General features: G+C 32.2%; 1 protein-coding gene across 15 annotated transcripts in view; it reads right to left on the reverse strand.

Moving 5' to 3' along the window:
- Nucleotides 1–5,215: 5,215 nt before the first annotated feature.
- Nucleotides 5,216–17,335, reverse strand: part of LOC105222577 (serine/threonine-protein kinase tousled-like 1) — a 206,378-nt gene continuing 194,258 nt past the window's right edge. For 8 of the 15 annotated variants that reach the window (XM_049455861.1, XM_049455863.1, XM_049455871.1 and 5 more), the window contains 6 exons: nt 10,575–13,136; nt 10,050–10,228; nt 9,793–9,985; nt 9,521–9,726; nt 8,538–8,757; nt 5,216–8,453 (listed from right to left, as the gene is read on the reverse strand). In XM_049455861.1, coding sequence (XP_049311818.1) covers nt 8,184–8,453; nt 8,538–8,757; nt 9,521–9,726; nt 9,793–9,985; nt 10,050–10,228; nt 10,575–13,136 — 3,630 coding nt within the window. In that variant the 3' untranslated portion in view covers nt 5,216–8,183. The other 7 variants (XM_049455873.1, XM_049455874.1, XM_049455860.1 and 4 more) reach the window with 5 other exon arrangements.

Genomic DNA, 17,335 nt, shown 5'->3' on the forward strand with positions numbered 1-17,335 from the left:
ATGTTTCGTCTTTTTTGATATATTTAACAATCAAGAAGTCTTCCATAACTAGAATTTTTATTTTTTGCATTTTAATTTCATAATTCTGTTTTTATTTTTTATTATTTTATTGCACTAGTGTTTTTCCTTTTTTATGCAATAATTTACTGCGCTAACACTGTTGTTGCTGTTGTTGTTACAATATTAAACTTTAATTTTAATTCATTTCTTGTTTTTGTTTTGTTAATCTGAGAGAGGAAGAGAAAAGTTCGATATATACTATGTATGTATGTATGTTAGCATGTAACTTTTTGCTGTTGCCTACGGTTTTTGTTGTTGCATTCTCCGTTTCGTTTTAGTTTTTTATGAGCGTGTGTATGTATGTTTTTTCTGTTTTATATTTTTTATTCATATTTTTGCTGCAAACTCGGATTTCTTGTCAACACATTTTTTATATATTTTCGTTTTATTTATTTGTTTTTGTTTTGTTTGTTTGCAGAGTTATTAGCCGCCTATTAGAAAACATCTACAAATTGTTAAAATTAATTTATTTTTCTGTTGTTATTCTTTTTCACATTTATTTTCATTGTAAGTATGCGTAAATTACTTGCAGTTTGGCTTTTTCTTGATTGAGTGTGGTTGAATGGATTCGCAAAATTCTTTTCATTTAATATTTAATTTAAAAATTACACAAGTGTCTATTTTTATTTTTGTTTTTGTTTTTTTTTGTAAGTTATTTTACTTAGTTTTACACTTCATTGTTCTATGTTGATTTATTTTTGCTTTTGCTTTGTTAATTTGCTGGATTTGCTTTGGAAGTTCTTTCTTATTCAAATATGTATATTACAAAATACTTAAAGTTTTAGTTTTCACTTCTTTTTTGTTGTTATTATTTATTATTGATGAATGAAATCTTCAAAAGTTTTTATTTAGTTTTATGTGTTATGTGATTTTTATTTTTTGTTTATCGTTTTATGTGTCTGTCTGTTGATGTGCTAGTGTTTCTCATCACGTATTAATTACATATGAACAATTTACAGTATGGCCTTAAGAAAAAATAATTTATTCGTTGTAATTACTTTTGGTATACTATCATATGCGAAAGTTTTCGTTTTCCAAATTTTTGAAAAGTGGACGATGTTGATGTTAATGGTGATGTGAAATACTAAAATTGAAAATTACAAAAAAGGTGGAAAAACAGAAAAAAATAAAAATAAAAATAAATACAAAAAATAAAATAAAGAAATAAAAAACAATATAATAAAAATAAAAATAAAAAAATAATAAAATATAAAAAAAAATAAAAAAATTAAAATAAAAAATATAAAATATAAAACAAAATAAAAATAAAAATTAAAAATAATATACAAAAAAATATTTAAAAAATATAAAAAATTAAAAAAAGGTTAATAAATTAAAAAAAGTCTATAAAAAATTTGAAAAAGTAAAACAAAATCTAAAAAAATAAAAAAATCTAAAAAAAAATAAAAAATCTAAAAAAATCTAAAAAAAAATAAAAATAAAAAAATCTAAAAAATAAAAAGAAATTATAAAAAAATATTAAAAAAAAGTCTATATAAAAAATAAAGAAAAATACAAAATAACAAAAGCAAAAAAAAATGTTAACTTCGGCTCCAACGAAGCTTCACAGGTGTATTTACGTAAATAAACTGAAAAAATATGTTTAATATTTCTAAAAATTTTAAATAAGAACAGAAACAAAATTTTGAATAGAAGAGAACAGTATTCAAACATTTTTCTCCCTCTGCTAAAACAAGCATTTACTTCAGATTATTTTATTTTAATTTTTTTTTTTGTTGTTTTAATATTGGCAACCGTATAACTGGGCAACAGAAATAATATAAATGCATTGGGCAATGCAATTTATTCTGCTGCCGCTAGTTATTGCCTGTTTCTGTTTACATATGCTGGATTCTGTTTCTGTTTTGAATTCTGTTATGCTTCAAAATTCATCACATTCATATTAAATATAAAAAAATAAATAAATATATAAAAAAAATGTGTTTACAATCAAACAAAATAAATGTTGAAATAAAAATATAAATACCTGTACAAACAAAATCAACAAACAAATTATTTTCAAATTACACAAACTGAAAACAGAACAAAGCAATTTTTGTACAAAAAAATATAACAGGAGACCGCTGTGTGTTAAAATGGTTGATCAGAATTATTTAACATACTTTTAGGCATTGAATATTCAAATAAGACGCCAGTTTTGAACATAAATTTTAGTTTTTCGGCATCTCTGTAGCGGAAGCAAACAAACGAACGCACAAATAAGTGGAGTGAAATAGATTAAAAAAATGCAGCATTTTTTTGGCATTTTTTTATTTTACATAAAAAATAAAGGCTTTCATTTATTCAATTTTGTTGTTGCTGTTTTTATGTATGTTTGTAATTTTTATTACTGTTTTCTGGCGGTTAAATGTTTTATAATTTCGCAGTAGTTAAAATTTATTGTTTGCCTTTTTCTGTTTCTCCTCTGCGTAACATAATTTGCATTTTGCTCGTTTTGTTGCTAATTTTTTAAACGTTACTGTACTAAAATGTAGTTTCAAAATGACTTCCAACATTTCAGGCATGTATATACATATGTAAATATTTATATATATTTACTTTAATTTTTATTTTTTGTTTTCCAGTTTGCTTTGCTTCATTCATACATACACATTACATTCGCAGTTGCCTAAATTGTAAATTTATTGTAATTGTTATTAATTTTAATGTGTATATGTTATAGTTTTTTTAATTAATTAGCATAAGTCCTAAGAATGTTTATGTATTTGATGTGAATGTGTGTATATATATGTATATGTATATGAATGCATGTGTATGCGTAATGTTGTTTTTACAATTATTTGTAGGCGTGACTGTGTGTGTGCGCGTATGTTTGTAATTCGGAGTGTGAAGTTTGTTGCTGCAATGTTTTGTTGTTTTTGTTTTTTCATCGTCTCTATATATTTCCATATATTTTAAATTAAATTTACTTGTGTTCATTGTATATACGTAGGTTTATTTTAATTTAATCCGACATGCTATATTTTTTTCATTTAAATATTAATTAATAATAACTATTTTTTAAGTTATAAATTTCAATGTAATAATATTGTTATATTTAATGTTTAATATTTATAATTTTTATTGTAATTAAATTTATGTTATCCAATCCTTTCAATCTGCATCACCACATTCAACTCACTTGATTTAAGAATTAATTAATATAGTATAATAATAATAGTAAAATACTCAACAAATATTTGATTTCAGTTTTGCTTTCCACATTCATTTGTTATTATTTTGTTTTTATTATTTTTTCAATAACTTTATAGCTGTTGCGCGGAAATTTTTTAATATAAATTTTTTTTTTAATTTTTTTTTTTTGCAACACAAGCGCTTAACTATAACTATTTGTTTTTGTTGGTGTTTATTGTGTTGCTTTGTATGAGAAATGCAAATTTAGTAAGAAAGATATGAAAAAGCGGAAAATTTTAATCAAAAATCAATAGAACATGATATAAAAAATTTTACAAAAAAAAAAGAAATAATTTAAGCAATAATTATTAAATATAATAAAAATTAAAATGGGAAATTCAATAATTATTTAACTCAATCATCAAAAAATTCTTTTTTCAAATTAAAATTTTTTTTAAATTTATAATGCAATAATATAAATAATAGACTCCAAAAATTTTAATTTAAATTTAATGTAATTAAATTATGAAATAAATTTAGATTGAACGTAATTAAAAAATGATTTCTTAAATCTTTACATAAATATGAAAAATTATTTTAAAATTTATTAAAATAAAAAATAAAAATTCTAAAAAATTATAAAAAAATTATAAAAAAAAATTATAAAAAAAAAATATAAAAAAAATTATAAAAAAAATATAAAAAAAAATATAAAAAAAATTATTAAAAAAAAAAATAAAAAGTTATAAAAAAAATTATTAAAAAAAAAAAATTAAAAGTTATAAAAAAATTATTAAAAAAAAAAAATAAAAAATTATTAAAAAAAAAAATAAAAAGTTATTAAAAAAAAAAAATAAAATTGAAAATTATTAAAAAAAAAATAAAATTAAATTATTAAAAAAAAATAAAAATTAAAAAAATAAAAAATTATAAAAAAAAAAATAAAAATGAAATTATAAAACAAAAATTTGAAAGATCATAAAAGAAAAACAATTATGAAAATTAAAAAAGTAGAAAAATTAAAAATAATTATAAAAATAATATAAAAAAAAATATAAAATTTTAATAAAAAACAAAAATTGTAAAAAATATATTAATAAAAAATATAAAAAATAAATTAATAAAAATGATAAAATAAATATTAATGAAAACGAAAATTATAACTCACAAATCGGAAATATTTAAACGAAACCTTGCCAAGTTAACTCCTAAATATGCGCAATCTCAATAACAACAACAACGCAAATGACATCAACAAAAACCACCACCAACTTAACCATTTAAGGAAACGAACATATCAGTCAAAAGCAAATAAATAATTCAAAGCAACATGTTGTCAAGCTAAGAATTCGCTAATACAAATACATATACATATGTACATATATACATATACAAAGCGCCTTGTTAGTTCAGCTCTCCAAACGACAGGAGGCAAGAAGTACATGTTGGACGCATTTGCGCCACACGTAACACAATGCGAGCTAATACTATGCAACAACAACAAAGCACAGAAAATAAAAGAAGTCCTACACGAAACCGGTTTTTATTTTTACATTAAAAAGTATTTAAAAGAGAAATTGCGCATCGCCATTAACTGGTTTTGTTTTACACAATATTTGCCTTTTGGCGTCGAAAGAAAATCGCGAAATCGAAAAAGAAAATAATTGTATGGAAAGAACAACAACAAATAATACATGCAAACTAAAGACGTTAGCACTAGCACGCACTGCTTACCCGGCACGGCACGCGGTGTAGCGTTTTAGCAATGCTCAACCCTGAAATAACCTCAAATAACGAATATTGCCTCTGTCTTTTGTCACTCTGGACTCTACTCTTGTGCATAGATGTATACGGTTGCACGTACCTACAAAGGTAACTATGCGTTCGATTTGTGCTTTGGCGTCTTAACATGTTGTTGATGTTGCTGTTGTTGTAGTGGTTATTGTTCACAGTGTTGGTACGACGCTTGCATGTTTTTACTTTTTTTGTGGATTTTTTCGCTTTTAATTACACATACATATAAATTTATGTTATTATAGATTTTATTTTTATTTTATTTTTGTTTTTTGTTTCTTCTGCTATACGCTTTTTTATTACATACATACTTGCATACTTATATAGTTTTTAACGTCCTGTTTGTTTTGTGGTTGTTTTGCATTGTTTTATTCACTTGTTTATTGTAATAAACTATTTTTAGTGGTAATAATATTAATAATAATAACTAAAACTATAAATATTCTTGTTGTTTGTTTTACTTTAAATAATAGTTTAGGTTTAGGTTTTGTTTTTGATTTTTGTTTTCAAAATTTCCATCGTTTTTTATCAATATTTTGCTTTATTATAAATGTATTTTTCATTTTTTCACTTACGCATTCCTTTCATTTATTATGTGTTTCTTCCATAGCATAAACATTGTTTTTATTATTATTTTTGTGTATTTTATGCTGTTCTCTATTCATCAATAGTTAATTGTTAATAATTAATTAATAATAATAATAATATAATATAATAATAATAATAAAATGTGGCTTGCGGCCGACTCAGCTCACCCGCTGAGCACCGCGTATACCCAACCACACCCCCGCACTGGCTATATTAGCCATCATATTTATCATATCTAGAGCATTCGTTTTTCTTGCGCTTCGCAACGCTTTCACAAATTCTACATTTTAACTTATAATTAGTTGCATTTCTGTTCTCACTTCTGCGATATTTGCAGTTATCGCTTTATACTTTTATGTTTTTTCTTTTAGTTTTTTGTTTTTGTTTTTTTTTCCGCCGCTTTCTCACATTTTCTCTTTTCCTATATGTCTATATATATATATATATCTCATTACAATCATCTTATGCTTATGTAGATTTCTATATATTTATATATATATATATATGTATAATGTTTAATGTAGTATGTGTGAGTTAATGCTAATTAGAAATAATCCTAAGTTTGCGTGCGCGATTACGTGTTGTTTTTCCTAAATGTTCTTGTTGTTGTTAATATTATTTTGTTGCTGCTGCTGACGCGTTTTATTGTTTTTGTATTTTATGCTTATGTTTTTGTTTTTGTGTCTATTTTAATTTTTAATTCTGTTTTCTTCATCATTTCTCTCCCAACGTATTCGCACCGTTTCTCAACAATATACAATTTTTTTTTTTTGGAACTCATGCATTCCATAGCTTAACCTAGGCATTACCGCAAATGCTACTGATATCTTCTGCTATACGTTTGTTATACTTGAATTTCTATGATTTGATTCCAACGCTTCGCTTGCTTCATGCACTTTTTTTTTAATTTATTATCGAATTTTAGTGCACATTATTTAGTCTGGCATCTATTGCGTGCTCACAGCGACGTAGTGTGTCGTAATCGCGTTTATGTAACATAACTAAGAACAAAATGAAATCATTTTTTAAACTTTTCGAAATTCGAAAATTGTCAAATTTGTAATGAAAATAGCTAATTTTTCGTGGAAAACAAAACCGACGTCTATTGTTACATACAAATTAATACCGATTCGCGTGCGTACAACACACCACCGCAACACCGCGCGAAAGCTCAACTCTTTAATCATTTAGTTAATATTACTGTACAATGTTTTGCAACTTATTTGTAAGAAAAAAAAAAGGAAACTTAATAAGCTATTTTAAAACAAAAATGCAAACCGTTTGGCATTTCAAAGGCATTTCAAGGCTTTTTTATAACGATTTCTATATATAAAATAGCACAACAAAATGAAAATTTAACGCAAGTAAACATGCATTTTTCCCGATAGCATTCAAAAACGACTGTTTGGCGAATGTGTTTTTAATAAAAACTATTTATCGATCGTGTTTTTTTTATTTTTGCTCTAACCGTCTTCAAGCCAACGTCACATATATTTTTCATACGCCGACTGCTGCAAAAGTGCATATTTTTTGAAAATTTCTTACACAATAAACAAATTTAGCAACGCTAAATGCAGTAAGCGCACAGTTTGAAGTGAAAAAAAATATATATATTAAAAATTCTCATGCATTCAGCAATTTGAAACTCTCAACTATCCATTTACCGTTTTTAGCGGCGCAAACACAAGCGTATGTCAAGCGTGCCGTACTGCTGGTCTAACATTTGCTGCACTATCATTTGCATTTGATAAAATTCAAGTATATTATCACATTTTCTTGGTTTTTTTTATAATAATTTTGATACTTATGCTTTCACGAAAGTCACCGAGCCAAGCATTTGAATATATATTTACTAATGATCACTTACAGCCAGCAACACTTATCGCGCACAACTCTTGCCGCCATCGAGCATCATGATTTTTTCTTGGTTTTTGTTGTTTGCTTGTTATTTTTTACAAGTCTTGTTTGCGGCAGTGTTGATGCTGATGGTGATGTCTGTTGGGCGACGTTGTTGCTTTCAGTTGACGATTAATTGCGCTAATGCTGCTGTTACAGCGACCGCTGCTATGCTGTGCCATAGTTCGTTCTCTGCCAGCTGCGACGCATTGTCGTCGTCGCTTGATATGCCGTTGTGGCTGTGTGACGATGTTGTTGGTGGTGATGGTGTTGCTATTGTTATAATGCTCTGGACCAATTGTTGTTGTTGTGTTATTTGCTGCATTTTTTCTATGCGTGTAGACGCAAATTTGCGTATTCTCCAAGACTGTTGGCTCCATGGACCCGATCGGCTCGCCAGACGTTAACATTTTTATGCTATTATTACTTTGATTGCAATTGCTATTGTTGTATGTAGTGTTGTGATGGTGATGATTTTGGCTGTTATTGTAGTTGTTGTTGTTGGTATTGTTCTTATTGCTGCTGTTGTTGCAATTAAAATGATATTTACGACTTTTGCTGCTACAATAAATGTTGCTGTTGTTGTGGATACTACTGCTATTGTTGTTGTTGTTGCTGCTGTTGTTATTATTATTATTGTTTTTGTTGTTATTATTATTACTCGCGATCAGCATCAGCAATTAGGAATTTGAGTTGCGTTTGGTCTGCAGCTAGGATGAGCTCGACTGATTCAAATTACCGAACATACCCGCCGAAAAGGATGTTTGCCCAGCAGAATTCGCTTGTGAAGTGGTCGACTGCTGCTGCTGCTGTTGTTGTTGCTGTTGCTGCTGTTGTTGTTGCTGCTGCTGCTGTTGCGTTAACTGCGATTGACCACGCCCATGCTTGGGAATTGGCGGCTGTATGTATTCATGTCGCGCCAATGCAAACACATCCATGCGATCCTCTTTGCGATAGGCCAAGCAACCGCGTATGAAACTCTATGGAAAGAAAACAAACAACAATAAATCACAATTTTATAATATGTTTAATATCTCGATGTGCGCTTGTTAACGCCAACTTACCTTTGCTTCATTGGAGACAGTTGGTTTATTAGAGAATTGTACCTCTGTGGCTTTGAGAATTGTGTTCTCCTCAAGGATGGTGGCCTGCGACTGATTGTGTCCAAACGGTTTTTTGCCATAGAGGCATTGGTAGAAAATAACGCCAACACTCCAAACATCGACTTTCGATGAGATTTTTGGGGGATTCTTACCAACAACAAAACATTCGGGCGGTAAATACCTGCGTAAGGAGCCAACATTTTTGAACAATTAGTATGGAGTTACTAGTTTTTTTTAATTTGTGGAGTTAGAGGTAGTCAGAATTTTGAATATATTATTTTTTTAATTTTCTTAAATTTTAATATCTTAGAATTAATCGCTCGAAAACTACTCGGAAGATTTCAATGAAATTAAAATTTTTTTTAAATGAAAAACCAGTACTTAAAAGGCATTTTTTCGATCTTTTTTTTAATTTGCTTTTTTTAATTTCGATTTTTTTAATCTCAATTTTCGATCTTCCTTTAATTTATATTTTTTATTTCGATTATTTTTAATTTCGATATTTTATTTATTAGATTTTCTTGTAATAAACCATTTTTTCGATTGATTTTAGATGAATATCCAACGGCAGAACCTGACTAAACTCAAACAGCTGTTTATTTTTATTATTGTATTTTATTATCTGTCAAGTAAAATCGAAGCGTTGCCATGTTTTGTTTACTGGCAAAAAAAAAAATTATTGGAAATTGTAATTTTTTCTTGCCTCTGACTACACCTAACCCCTTAGTAGATTTTTCGTTAAATTTTGCAATAAATTGTTAATTTATAACTTATATACGTAATAGAACATGTCACCTTAAAGCATCAATATTTAATAAAAGTGTGCACAGTTGATAAGCGAAAATTTAGTTTACTTCTCCCTGCCGAAATTGTCTATAACTATGTTGAATCACTTCACAAACTAATCTGTGTGTGTGTGTGTCTGTTGCCCCACACATACTCACCAATAGGTTCCCGCGCCTTGGGATGTCAAATCCATGCCATGGTCTGGATTGTAATTTTCATCATCCATCACTTTAGACAAACCAAAATCGGTGATCTTAATCTCACCGCACACATTGCCCTCAGTCAATAGAATGTTGCCTGGTTTCAGGTCATAATGTATAACTGGTGGTTTAATCTCATTCAAGTATTTCAAAGCCGAAACAACCTAAAATATAAAAAATGTTTAAATTAGCAGAAGAAACTTGTAAAGGTAATCTTCGCATAAACATACCTGCATAATAATCGAACGCGCCTCACGTTCGGGTATAGTTTTATGTTGTTTTAGATAGAAATCTAAATCATGACCATCACAATATTCGAGCACTGTACAAAACGAATTGGCGTCAATCTCGAACACATCGTACAGTTTGACCACACGTGGATGGTCCAAAGCCTTGTGTATATTATATTCTCGCAAGGCGTGTCTAACAAACGACAAAAAATATTTAATAAATAGGTGATTATTTTTATTTTTGTATTCACACTTACTTGATATAGTTGGCCTTTTTATCTTCCTTCCAATCCTTGTTTAGTTGATGCACTTTACACGCTACATATCGTTGCTCTTTCAAATCAAATGCTTTGTGCACTTCGGAGAAGCCGCCTTTGCCAAGCAGCATAAGCAGCAAATACCGATTATTTAGCACTGGATGGTTGTTGAAGCGCGACTAAAAAAAGAAAATATGAAATTTTAAATGAGGATATATGCCAAAAGTTACTAAAACAACAAAAAAAAACAGAAAGAAAACTTTAACTTCGAGAAGTATCTTCACAAGTAAGTTTGTGATCGATCAGTTTATATGACAGCTACAAGTTATAGTGATCCGAACTGGACAAATTGTTCGGGGGATTTACCAAGTCTAAGGGACGTATACCCGGACAGACAGACCGATAGCCGGACATGGCTGAATCGACTTAGATCGTCACGCTCATGATTGATATTTATAATTTAAGGTCTCCGACGTTTCCTTCTGGGTGATAATGATGAAAGATAATATAGAACTTCTCGCTTACCTGATCTTCATTCAATATCCGCTTCAATTCGCGTATATGTAGATTACGCTCACGCTCTAACTTCTCCATCTCGAGCTGTAAATCGGCATCTTCTTTCTTGAGCGCATTTTGCCGCAGCTTCAATATCTCATCGTACTCGTAGTATTCTTGCGCTGTGTATGCCCCTGAGACGGGATCGGGTTTAAGGAACGTTGCATCGCCGCCACCGCTGTTGTCACCACGGCCGGTACCACTGCTGCCGCCACCACCCCTATCCGAGAGACGATCGCCGACACCACTGCTACCGCCCACACCGCTGCCGCCACCATTGTGCAGCAATTGCGTTTGGCCAGCCTGTGTGGAATTGGAACGTGAGAGACCGCGACCACTGCCGCCACCAGCACCACCACCTCCAGCAGTCGAGCCGATACCACTGTCACCACCGCCCGTCAAACGATCACAACCAGCAATGTTAGTCGAATCATTGGAGTTCGAATTCTGTTGCTGGCTATTGTTACTATTGGCGTTACGTTTTCGTCCCGATTCCGCAGGCCGCTTTTTCATCAGCTGCTTCTTTTGACGGTCGATTTCTTCGCGCTCGGCTGATATCTCCTCCTGCCGTCGGGTGAGCTCATGAAAAGCATAGCCATCTGTCCAATTTTCCTGGAATGTGGCACCAACGCGCTGCGTCACAAATTGACCAAGACGCAGTCGATTTTGCATGCACTTTTGTCGCGCCTCCTTCTTTTCAATGCTGCTCTTCTCTTTAAGCAATTTCTTTACCACGTCAATGCACTTGGCTATCTGCGACTTGTGCTGGTCGATCAGCTTCTGATGAGCAATTATCTGGCATTTCTGCTCATCGGACAGTCTTGTCATCTCGTCGAGCTTCGACTTGCTCGATTCGATCTCTGAGTCACGCTCCTTGATCTCCAAAAAGGAGAGTTCTGTTTGCGTGCCCTTTGTAATGGTGCTAGCCGGTACCGGTTGCAATGGCGGTTGCATGCCACCCATTGCGCCCGGCATAATGCCGGCATGCTGCAGTGAATTTAGCTGCACAGCGGCTAGCTGCTGCGAGGTTACGCCACTTGTTAGCGTTTGTTGCGCCGACGTGGCTACCGATGTTGCGGGAATATGTTGTTGCGGCGCCGGACCCATAGGAGGTGGAGGTGGTCCACCGACAACACCAGCACCTAAGCCTCCCATGTTGTTGGCCAACACACCGACTATTGCCGACTGAGGAGGAACCATTGCATTGGAAGTTTGCGGTTGTGCCACACGCTGTTGTTTTGCAGCGTTATTCACCGCCACAGAACTATGATAATGGAATTCGGGTGGTGCTTGGGATGTGGGTGTTTGTACACCGGCTGGATTCAGCTGTTGAGGACTAGGGGGATACATGCCATATGCGCCTGTACTAGTGCCACCGCCAGCATTGCCAGTGTTCTGTACTTGCTGTTGCGGCGTTTGTTGCTGTTGGCCACCACCTGCCGATGGACTCTTCGAACCGCCCGTGTGTTGACGCATAGGACTATTTGTGGCACCACTACTCGGTACACTGTGCTTATTGAAGTATTCATTAATTTTCTTGCTATCCATGCCATGTTGCAATAGTCTTGCATTCTTTCCTCCTGCCAAGTTGCAGCGATCTGCTGATGTACCTATATTCAATGATAAATTTGTTTTGCTTAGTGTCTGTCCAGTTCCGATCATATTAGAAGATTTTGATGCCTTGTGGGCGCCAACAATTGTTGCATTTCCAGCATTATTACCTCCATTTCCACCACTGCCAGTACCACTACCAGCGCCACCGCCACCACTATCTTCGGTATGAGGAAATTTCCTTTTACGTTTTCGCTCTGTTGGTGTACGTGACGGTTTTTCTAGACGACCAACCATATTATTGTGCTGCACTTGTTGCTGCTGTTGCTGTTGATTGCTGCTAACGCCTGCGCCACCTCCCATCATACCAGCGACGTCTTGGCCTATACCACTGTTACTCATCATAGCCCCTGGGGCTCCGTTATTGGACAATATACCTATTTGATTGGGAATGCCTGCAGAACCTAACATATCGGCAACATCTTTTTCACTATGTGATGAACCTGTGCTCATATTAGAATCCGGATTACTGCTATGACCGCCGCTATGCGTATGTTGCAGCGCAGCTGGCTGCTGCTGTAGCGGAGGCGCAAGTGTACTATGTGTCTGAGGCAACAACTGTTGCTGATGAGGCAACTGTTGGTTGTGTGGTGGATGTTGTTGAGGAATTTGTGACTGTTGTTGATGAAGATGATGATGATTAGGCAACGAATGCAACGGTTGCGCTTGTTGCTGCGATTGTGTTTGTTGTTGCTGTTGCTGCTGTGCCGTATGATGCGTTATATGTTGCTGTTGTAACTGTTGTAATTGCTGTTGTGTTGGCGTAATTTGTTGCTGTTGAGTTAAAATTTGTTGTTGCTGCTGCTGTTGTTGCGGATTATGATGGGCTGCAGTAAAATGGTGCTGCTGTTGTGTCTGATGATGATGGCTTATCGACGAAGTTGTCTGTGGTGCCATCTGCAATTGAGCGCCGGCGGACATCTGCAATATACAAAAACGAAGATACGAATTAATATATTTTATATTTAACCAAAAAATTGCCACATCTTACGCAATCTAAAAATGAATATATGAATGTTATTAACTTTACACTACAACTAGGTATTTAATGCTATATATATAATAAACATACATATACTATATTTCCGGAGTATTTACTAAACACTCACAATTTGCATACAATGCTGAAGTCATACCCATTATTGGTGACACCATCATAGAATCCCGGTATATATAATTGCATATTTAATATTAAATGTCACAGCTAAAGTTGGTTTTTGTAACTCTAGTTACTTGTTTCAGTTTTTGCTTTTCAAATAAATAAATGTTTATCTTAAGGCGTATGTTAATATCCCAACCAAGACGAAACCTATGAATATCGATATGAACATTATAATTATCGATTATCACTGACCGACCGATAAAACAGCAGCTGGTAGAGTATGGAATACAACAACACTTTAGGCTCAGATATAAATATATAAAAAAATATATACATATATGAATACATATATTCATGTTCCGACGTTCACGCAATAACGAGTCGTACGAAAAATCACAAACTAACGATTTAACGAACAACAAACGATTGAACGAATTTATAACCAACGAATAAATTCTTAATCAACGAACGAACGTGCGAGTAAACGAAGGTAAAAAATAGTAAAAATGTCAAAGCAGGGCAGAAACAAAAATGGCTACCGTCGGCAAATACTCGTCAATTTGTCAGCTAGCCAACCAAATAGTCAACTGCTTCGCACCAACTAGTTTTTTTGCATTGAAATACACAACTACTACGCAAATCTACTTTTAACTACTAAACTTTCATTTATCAAATCTAATTACATATACACTTTAACTACTTATTCAGAAAAACGAGCAACACTAATTTGCAACCTCCTTGTGGGTTCGTATTCTTGTCACCTTTTTTAAATGCCGCATTTTCGTTGTTGCTCTCTTTGCGTTACGTTTTAAATTTTCTTTCACGAATTTGTGATTTTTGTGATTTTCACCACGCTTGAGAATTGCTTTTGGCAAATCCTCGTGAAAATAAAAACAAATTCGACGATAATCACACTGATTTATTTCGTATTAAACGCAGCAAAATATTTGATCGCATTCTTCTATTATTTTGTTGAACACTTATTTATTTAAAATTATTTAGATTATTTCAAATCAAATTTATAGCACCGAATAGTAATTTGCAGACCACAAAAACTTCTTTCTCTGACTTTGAGCGAAAAAAAATTCTTTGCCACTGATTCGTTTTTCTTCACGTCTCGTTTCGTCTCTTTGTCTTAACGAGTTCTGTCGCGAGTCGCTTCCAAAAGCAACGAGTCGGTTGTCAGTCACTCGATTATTTCTCGTTTTTCACTTCGTCATCGTTGTTGCTGCCAAGTCTTCGTCGTCGACGTCGTCGTCATCGTCTTGTTCACTATTGCTTTTTGTTGCTACTTCTGCCATCAACGCTGCTAAGTTTCATCGTCGTCGGCAGCCATTGTCGAAAAAACTGAAATAAATATTTTCTCCACATTTCACACACCTCTTTACAAAATCTTATTTTTATTCTCAATATACGAATTTCTTTTCGGAATTAACATGTTTTCTAAATATTTCTAAATGTGCACACGATATTTCACTTGTAAAATATGCGTTCAAATATGTTTCATTAAATTTTCAATTAGTTTATTTCATATTGTCACTTTTATTGCAAATTACTTTAATTTACACTCAACGACGTTTTTCATTCACTCCGCACACAACTGACCGATCCAATGATGATAGTGTGTAAAATAGGGATGCTCGATGAACATCGATATTCGATGATCATCGATGTTGAAAGCAAAAACATCGATGTTTTAATATCGATGTTGCCATACGAAAAATATCGCAACATCGATGTTAACGGAATCAATCATCGATGTCAACTTACGGCCTCACGCACCACACGGACGTCCACCAAACCAATGCAACTTAGGAAACAAATTATGTCTTATATGAACGCAGCCACAAATCAAATTTTTTAGTTGTGAACTTCACAAACTGATTTGTGGCTGCGTTCACAATGTGAACGCGTCATTCCGGTCGTTCCCTTCATTCGTTCGTTCTTCGTGATTCGTCTTGCACATTTACGCTCACTCCCACTTCTATTTGTTTGTTAATAAAAAATTGTGTTGTGCGTACCTATTTAAATTTACTGATTTGTTCGTATTCTACTGGTGTTGTGCATATGTATATATTACATGGAATACAACAATATGTAAGTTTTTAATGATTGAATTCTATCTAAATATTGAATTCATCTGTTTGCTTTTTGCGCATGCTAAAGGAAATTATTCTTTTTAAGGTTATAAATGCATATAAATTATAAATGAATAGAATTAAAAATGCCGCCAAAAAGTCGCTTCTGGGAATTTTTTGAAAAACTTGAAAATAACAAAGCCAAATTAATCTAAAATTTTTAAATTGAATTTCAGCTTTTTATATTTTTATAAGATATTTGACAATCATATACTTACTTCCCCATTAAACTGTGAAATTTAATATTTTATTTTTAAAGTTGTAATAACATTTATTTATAATTTGTACTTCATGTTGTTAAAGATATGAATAAATAAATTCATTTAAAATGAAATATGCGTTACGATTATTTAAAAATACAAGTATAACATCGAGAAAAACGTTTAAAATAAGTCGTAAATGTGCTATGCACACTGGCTGTGGCTTAATAAATTTCGAATTTATAGATTGTGTTTTATTTCTTTGTCAATTATTAATGTAAAAATTATCGATGGATCCAACATCGATGTTCGGTTTTTGATAAATATCGAACATCGATGTTGAGCTTTCGATTATGACATCGATGTCAACATCGATGTTTTTTGAATATCGATCATCCCTAGTGTAAAAGTAAGGAAGAAAAATTTCATGCATACCGAGAGCTGTGCGCTCACGAATTTGTCACTGTGTATGTATATGAGAAAATATGCGACTGCTGAAAAGGTGTTGCCTTTACAAGTCCGACATTATGCCCCTTTCAATTCCCGCAACACTGCGCCGAACACAAGGCAATCAAATGTATCTACTTGCAAGTTGCTATTGACACTCGGAAGTGAAATAATTCAGCATTTAATTGTAAACAACGGAATCGAATACAATGTGACACCATAGTCGCTAGAAGGGAGATATTTTGCCCTCAAAAGGCAGAGATGTGAACACTTTATCTAAGTGAGAATAAATGACTATGGCACTCTTTTACTTTTCTGGCGCTCACGCTAGAACGAGATAAATCTATAACGTCACGCAATTACACAATTTTACTCATGCCTTGTTCGCGTATTGCATTCTGCTCATAGAAACCAACAAATTTTAATTTGGGAACGAAGAAATATGACAACACGATGATTGTACGGCAAACAGAATACCGCACAGCAGGGATAGTTCACAGTGCGACTGAGTTGACAGATTAAAAAAAAAGATTCAACACACTTACATACATGTATATAAATATATTTACGTATGTATATCGAACTGTTATGCCTACAGAGAATACGAAATAAAACTGAATAAATAAATCAAATGTAAGGTGTCTGACGTCTCTCTCGTTGGCTCGCTCGTGCTCTCGACTATTAGCTTTGTTTGCAAATAATTGCAAAAACAATTCATCTCAATTTTGCAAACACTTTGGACAGTAGAAACTTGGGAATTAGTTGTAAGCAGGCAAAATTTTAACGAGTTTGAGAAATATTAAGTGTTTAGCTAGTTTAATCAGCAAATGACAGATGGTTGATGTTCGTGTGAAGCGAGCTGGATGTGCAGATACATATGTATGTATGTATGTATCTTAATTTACATACATATGAATTTTAAAATTTTTATAGATGTGCAAACATACATATAATTTAATTTGTAATAGAATATCGATGAAAAAAATTAAAGTAAAATTCTTCAAGTACATATTTGAATTATTTTAGAAAAAAAAATTAAAAATATTTCTCAAATAGCAACTCCATAATTTTAATTATTTTTAATGCCTAATAAAATAATTATTATAATCCATATGCTCACATTCATGTATTGAAATGCACATGCATCAATGCAAAACAGCAGTTTCGCAAAAAAAAAACAACTACCCAGCATTTGAACTGCATTACCAACCACTTATTGCGAAAACAAATCGG

This window comes from Bactrocera dorsalis, chromosome 4 (assembly GCF_023373825.1).
Source record: "Bactrocera dorsalis isolate Fly_Bdor chromosome 4, ASM2337382v1, whole genome shotgun sequence".
NCBI classification, from domain to species: Eukaryota; Metazoa; Arthropoda; class Insecta; order Diptera; family Tephritidae; genus Bactrocera; species Bactrocera dorsalis.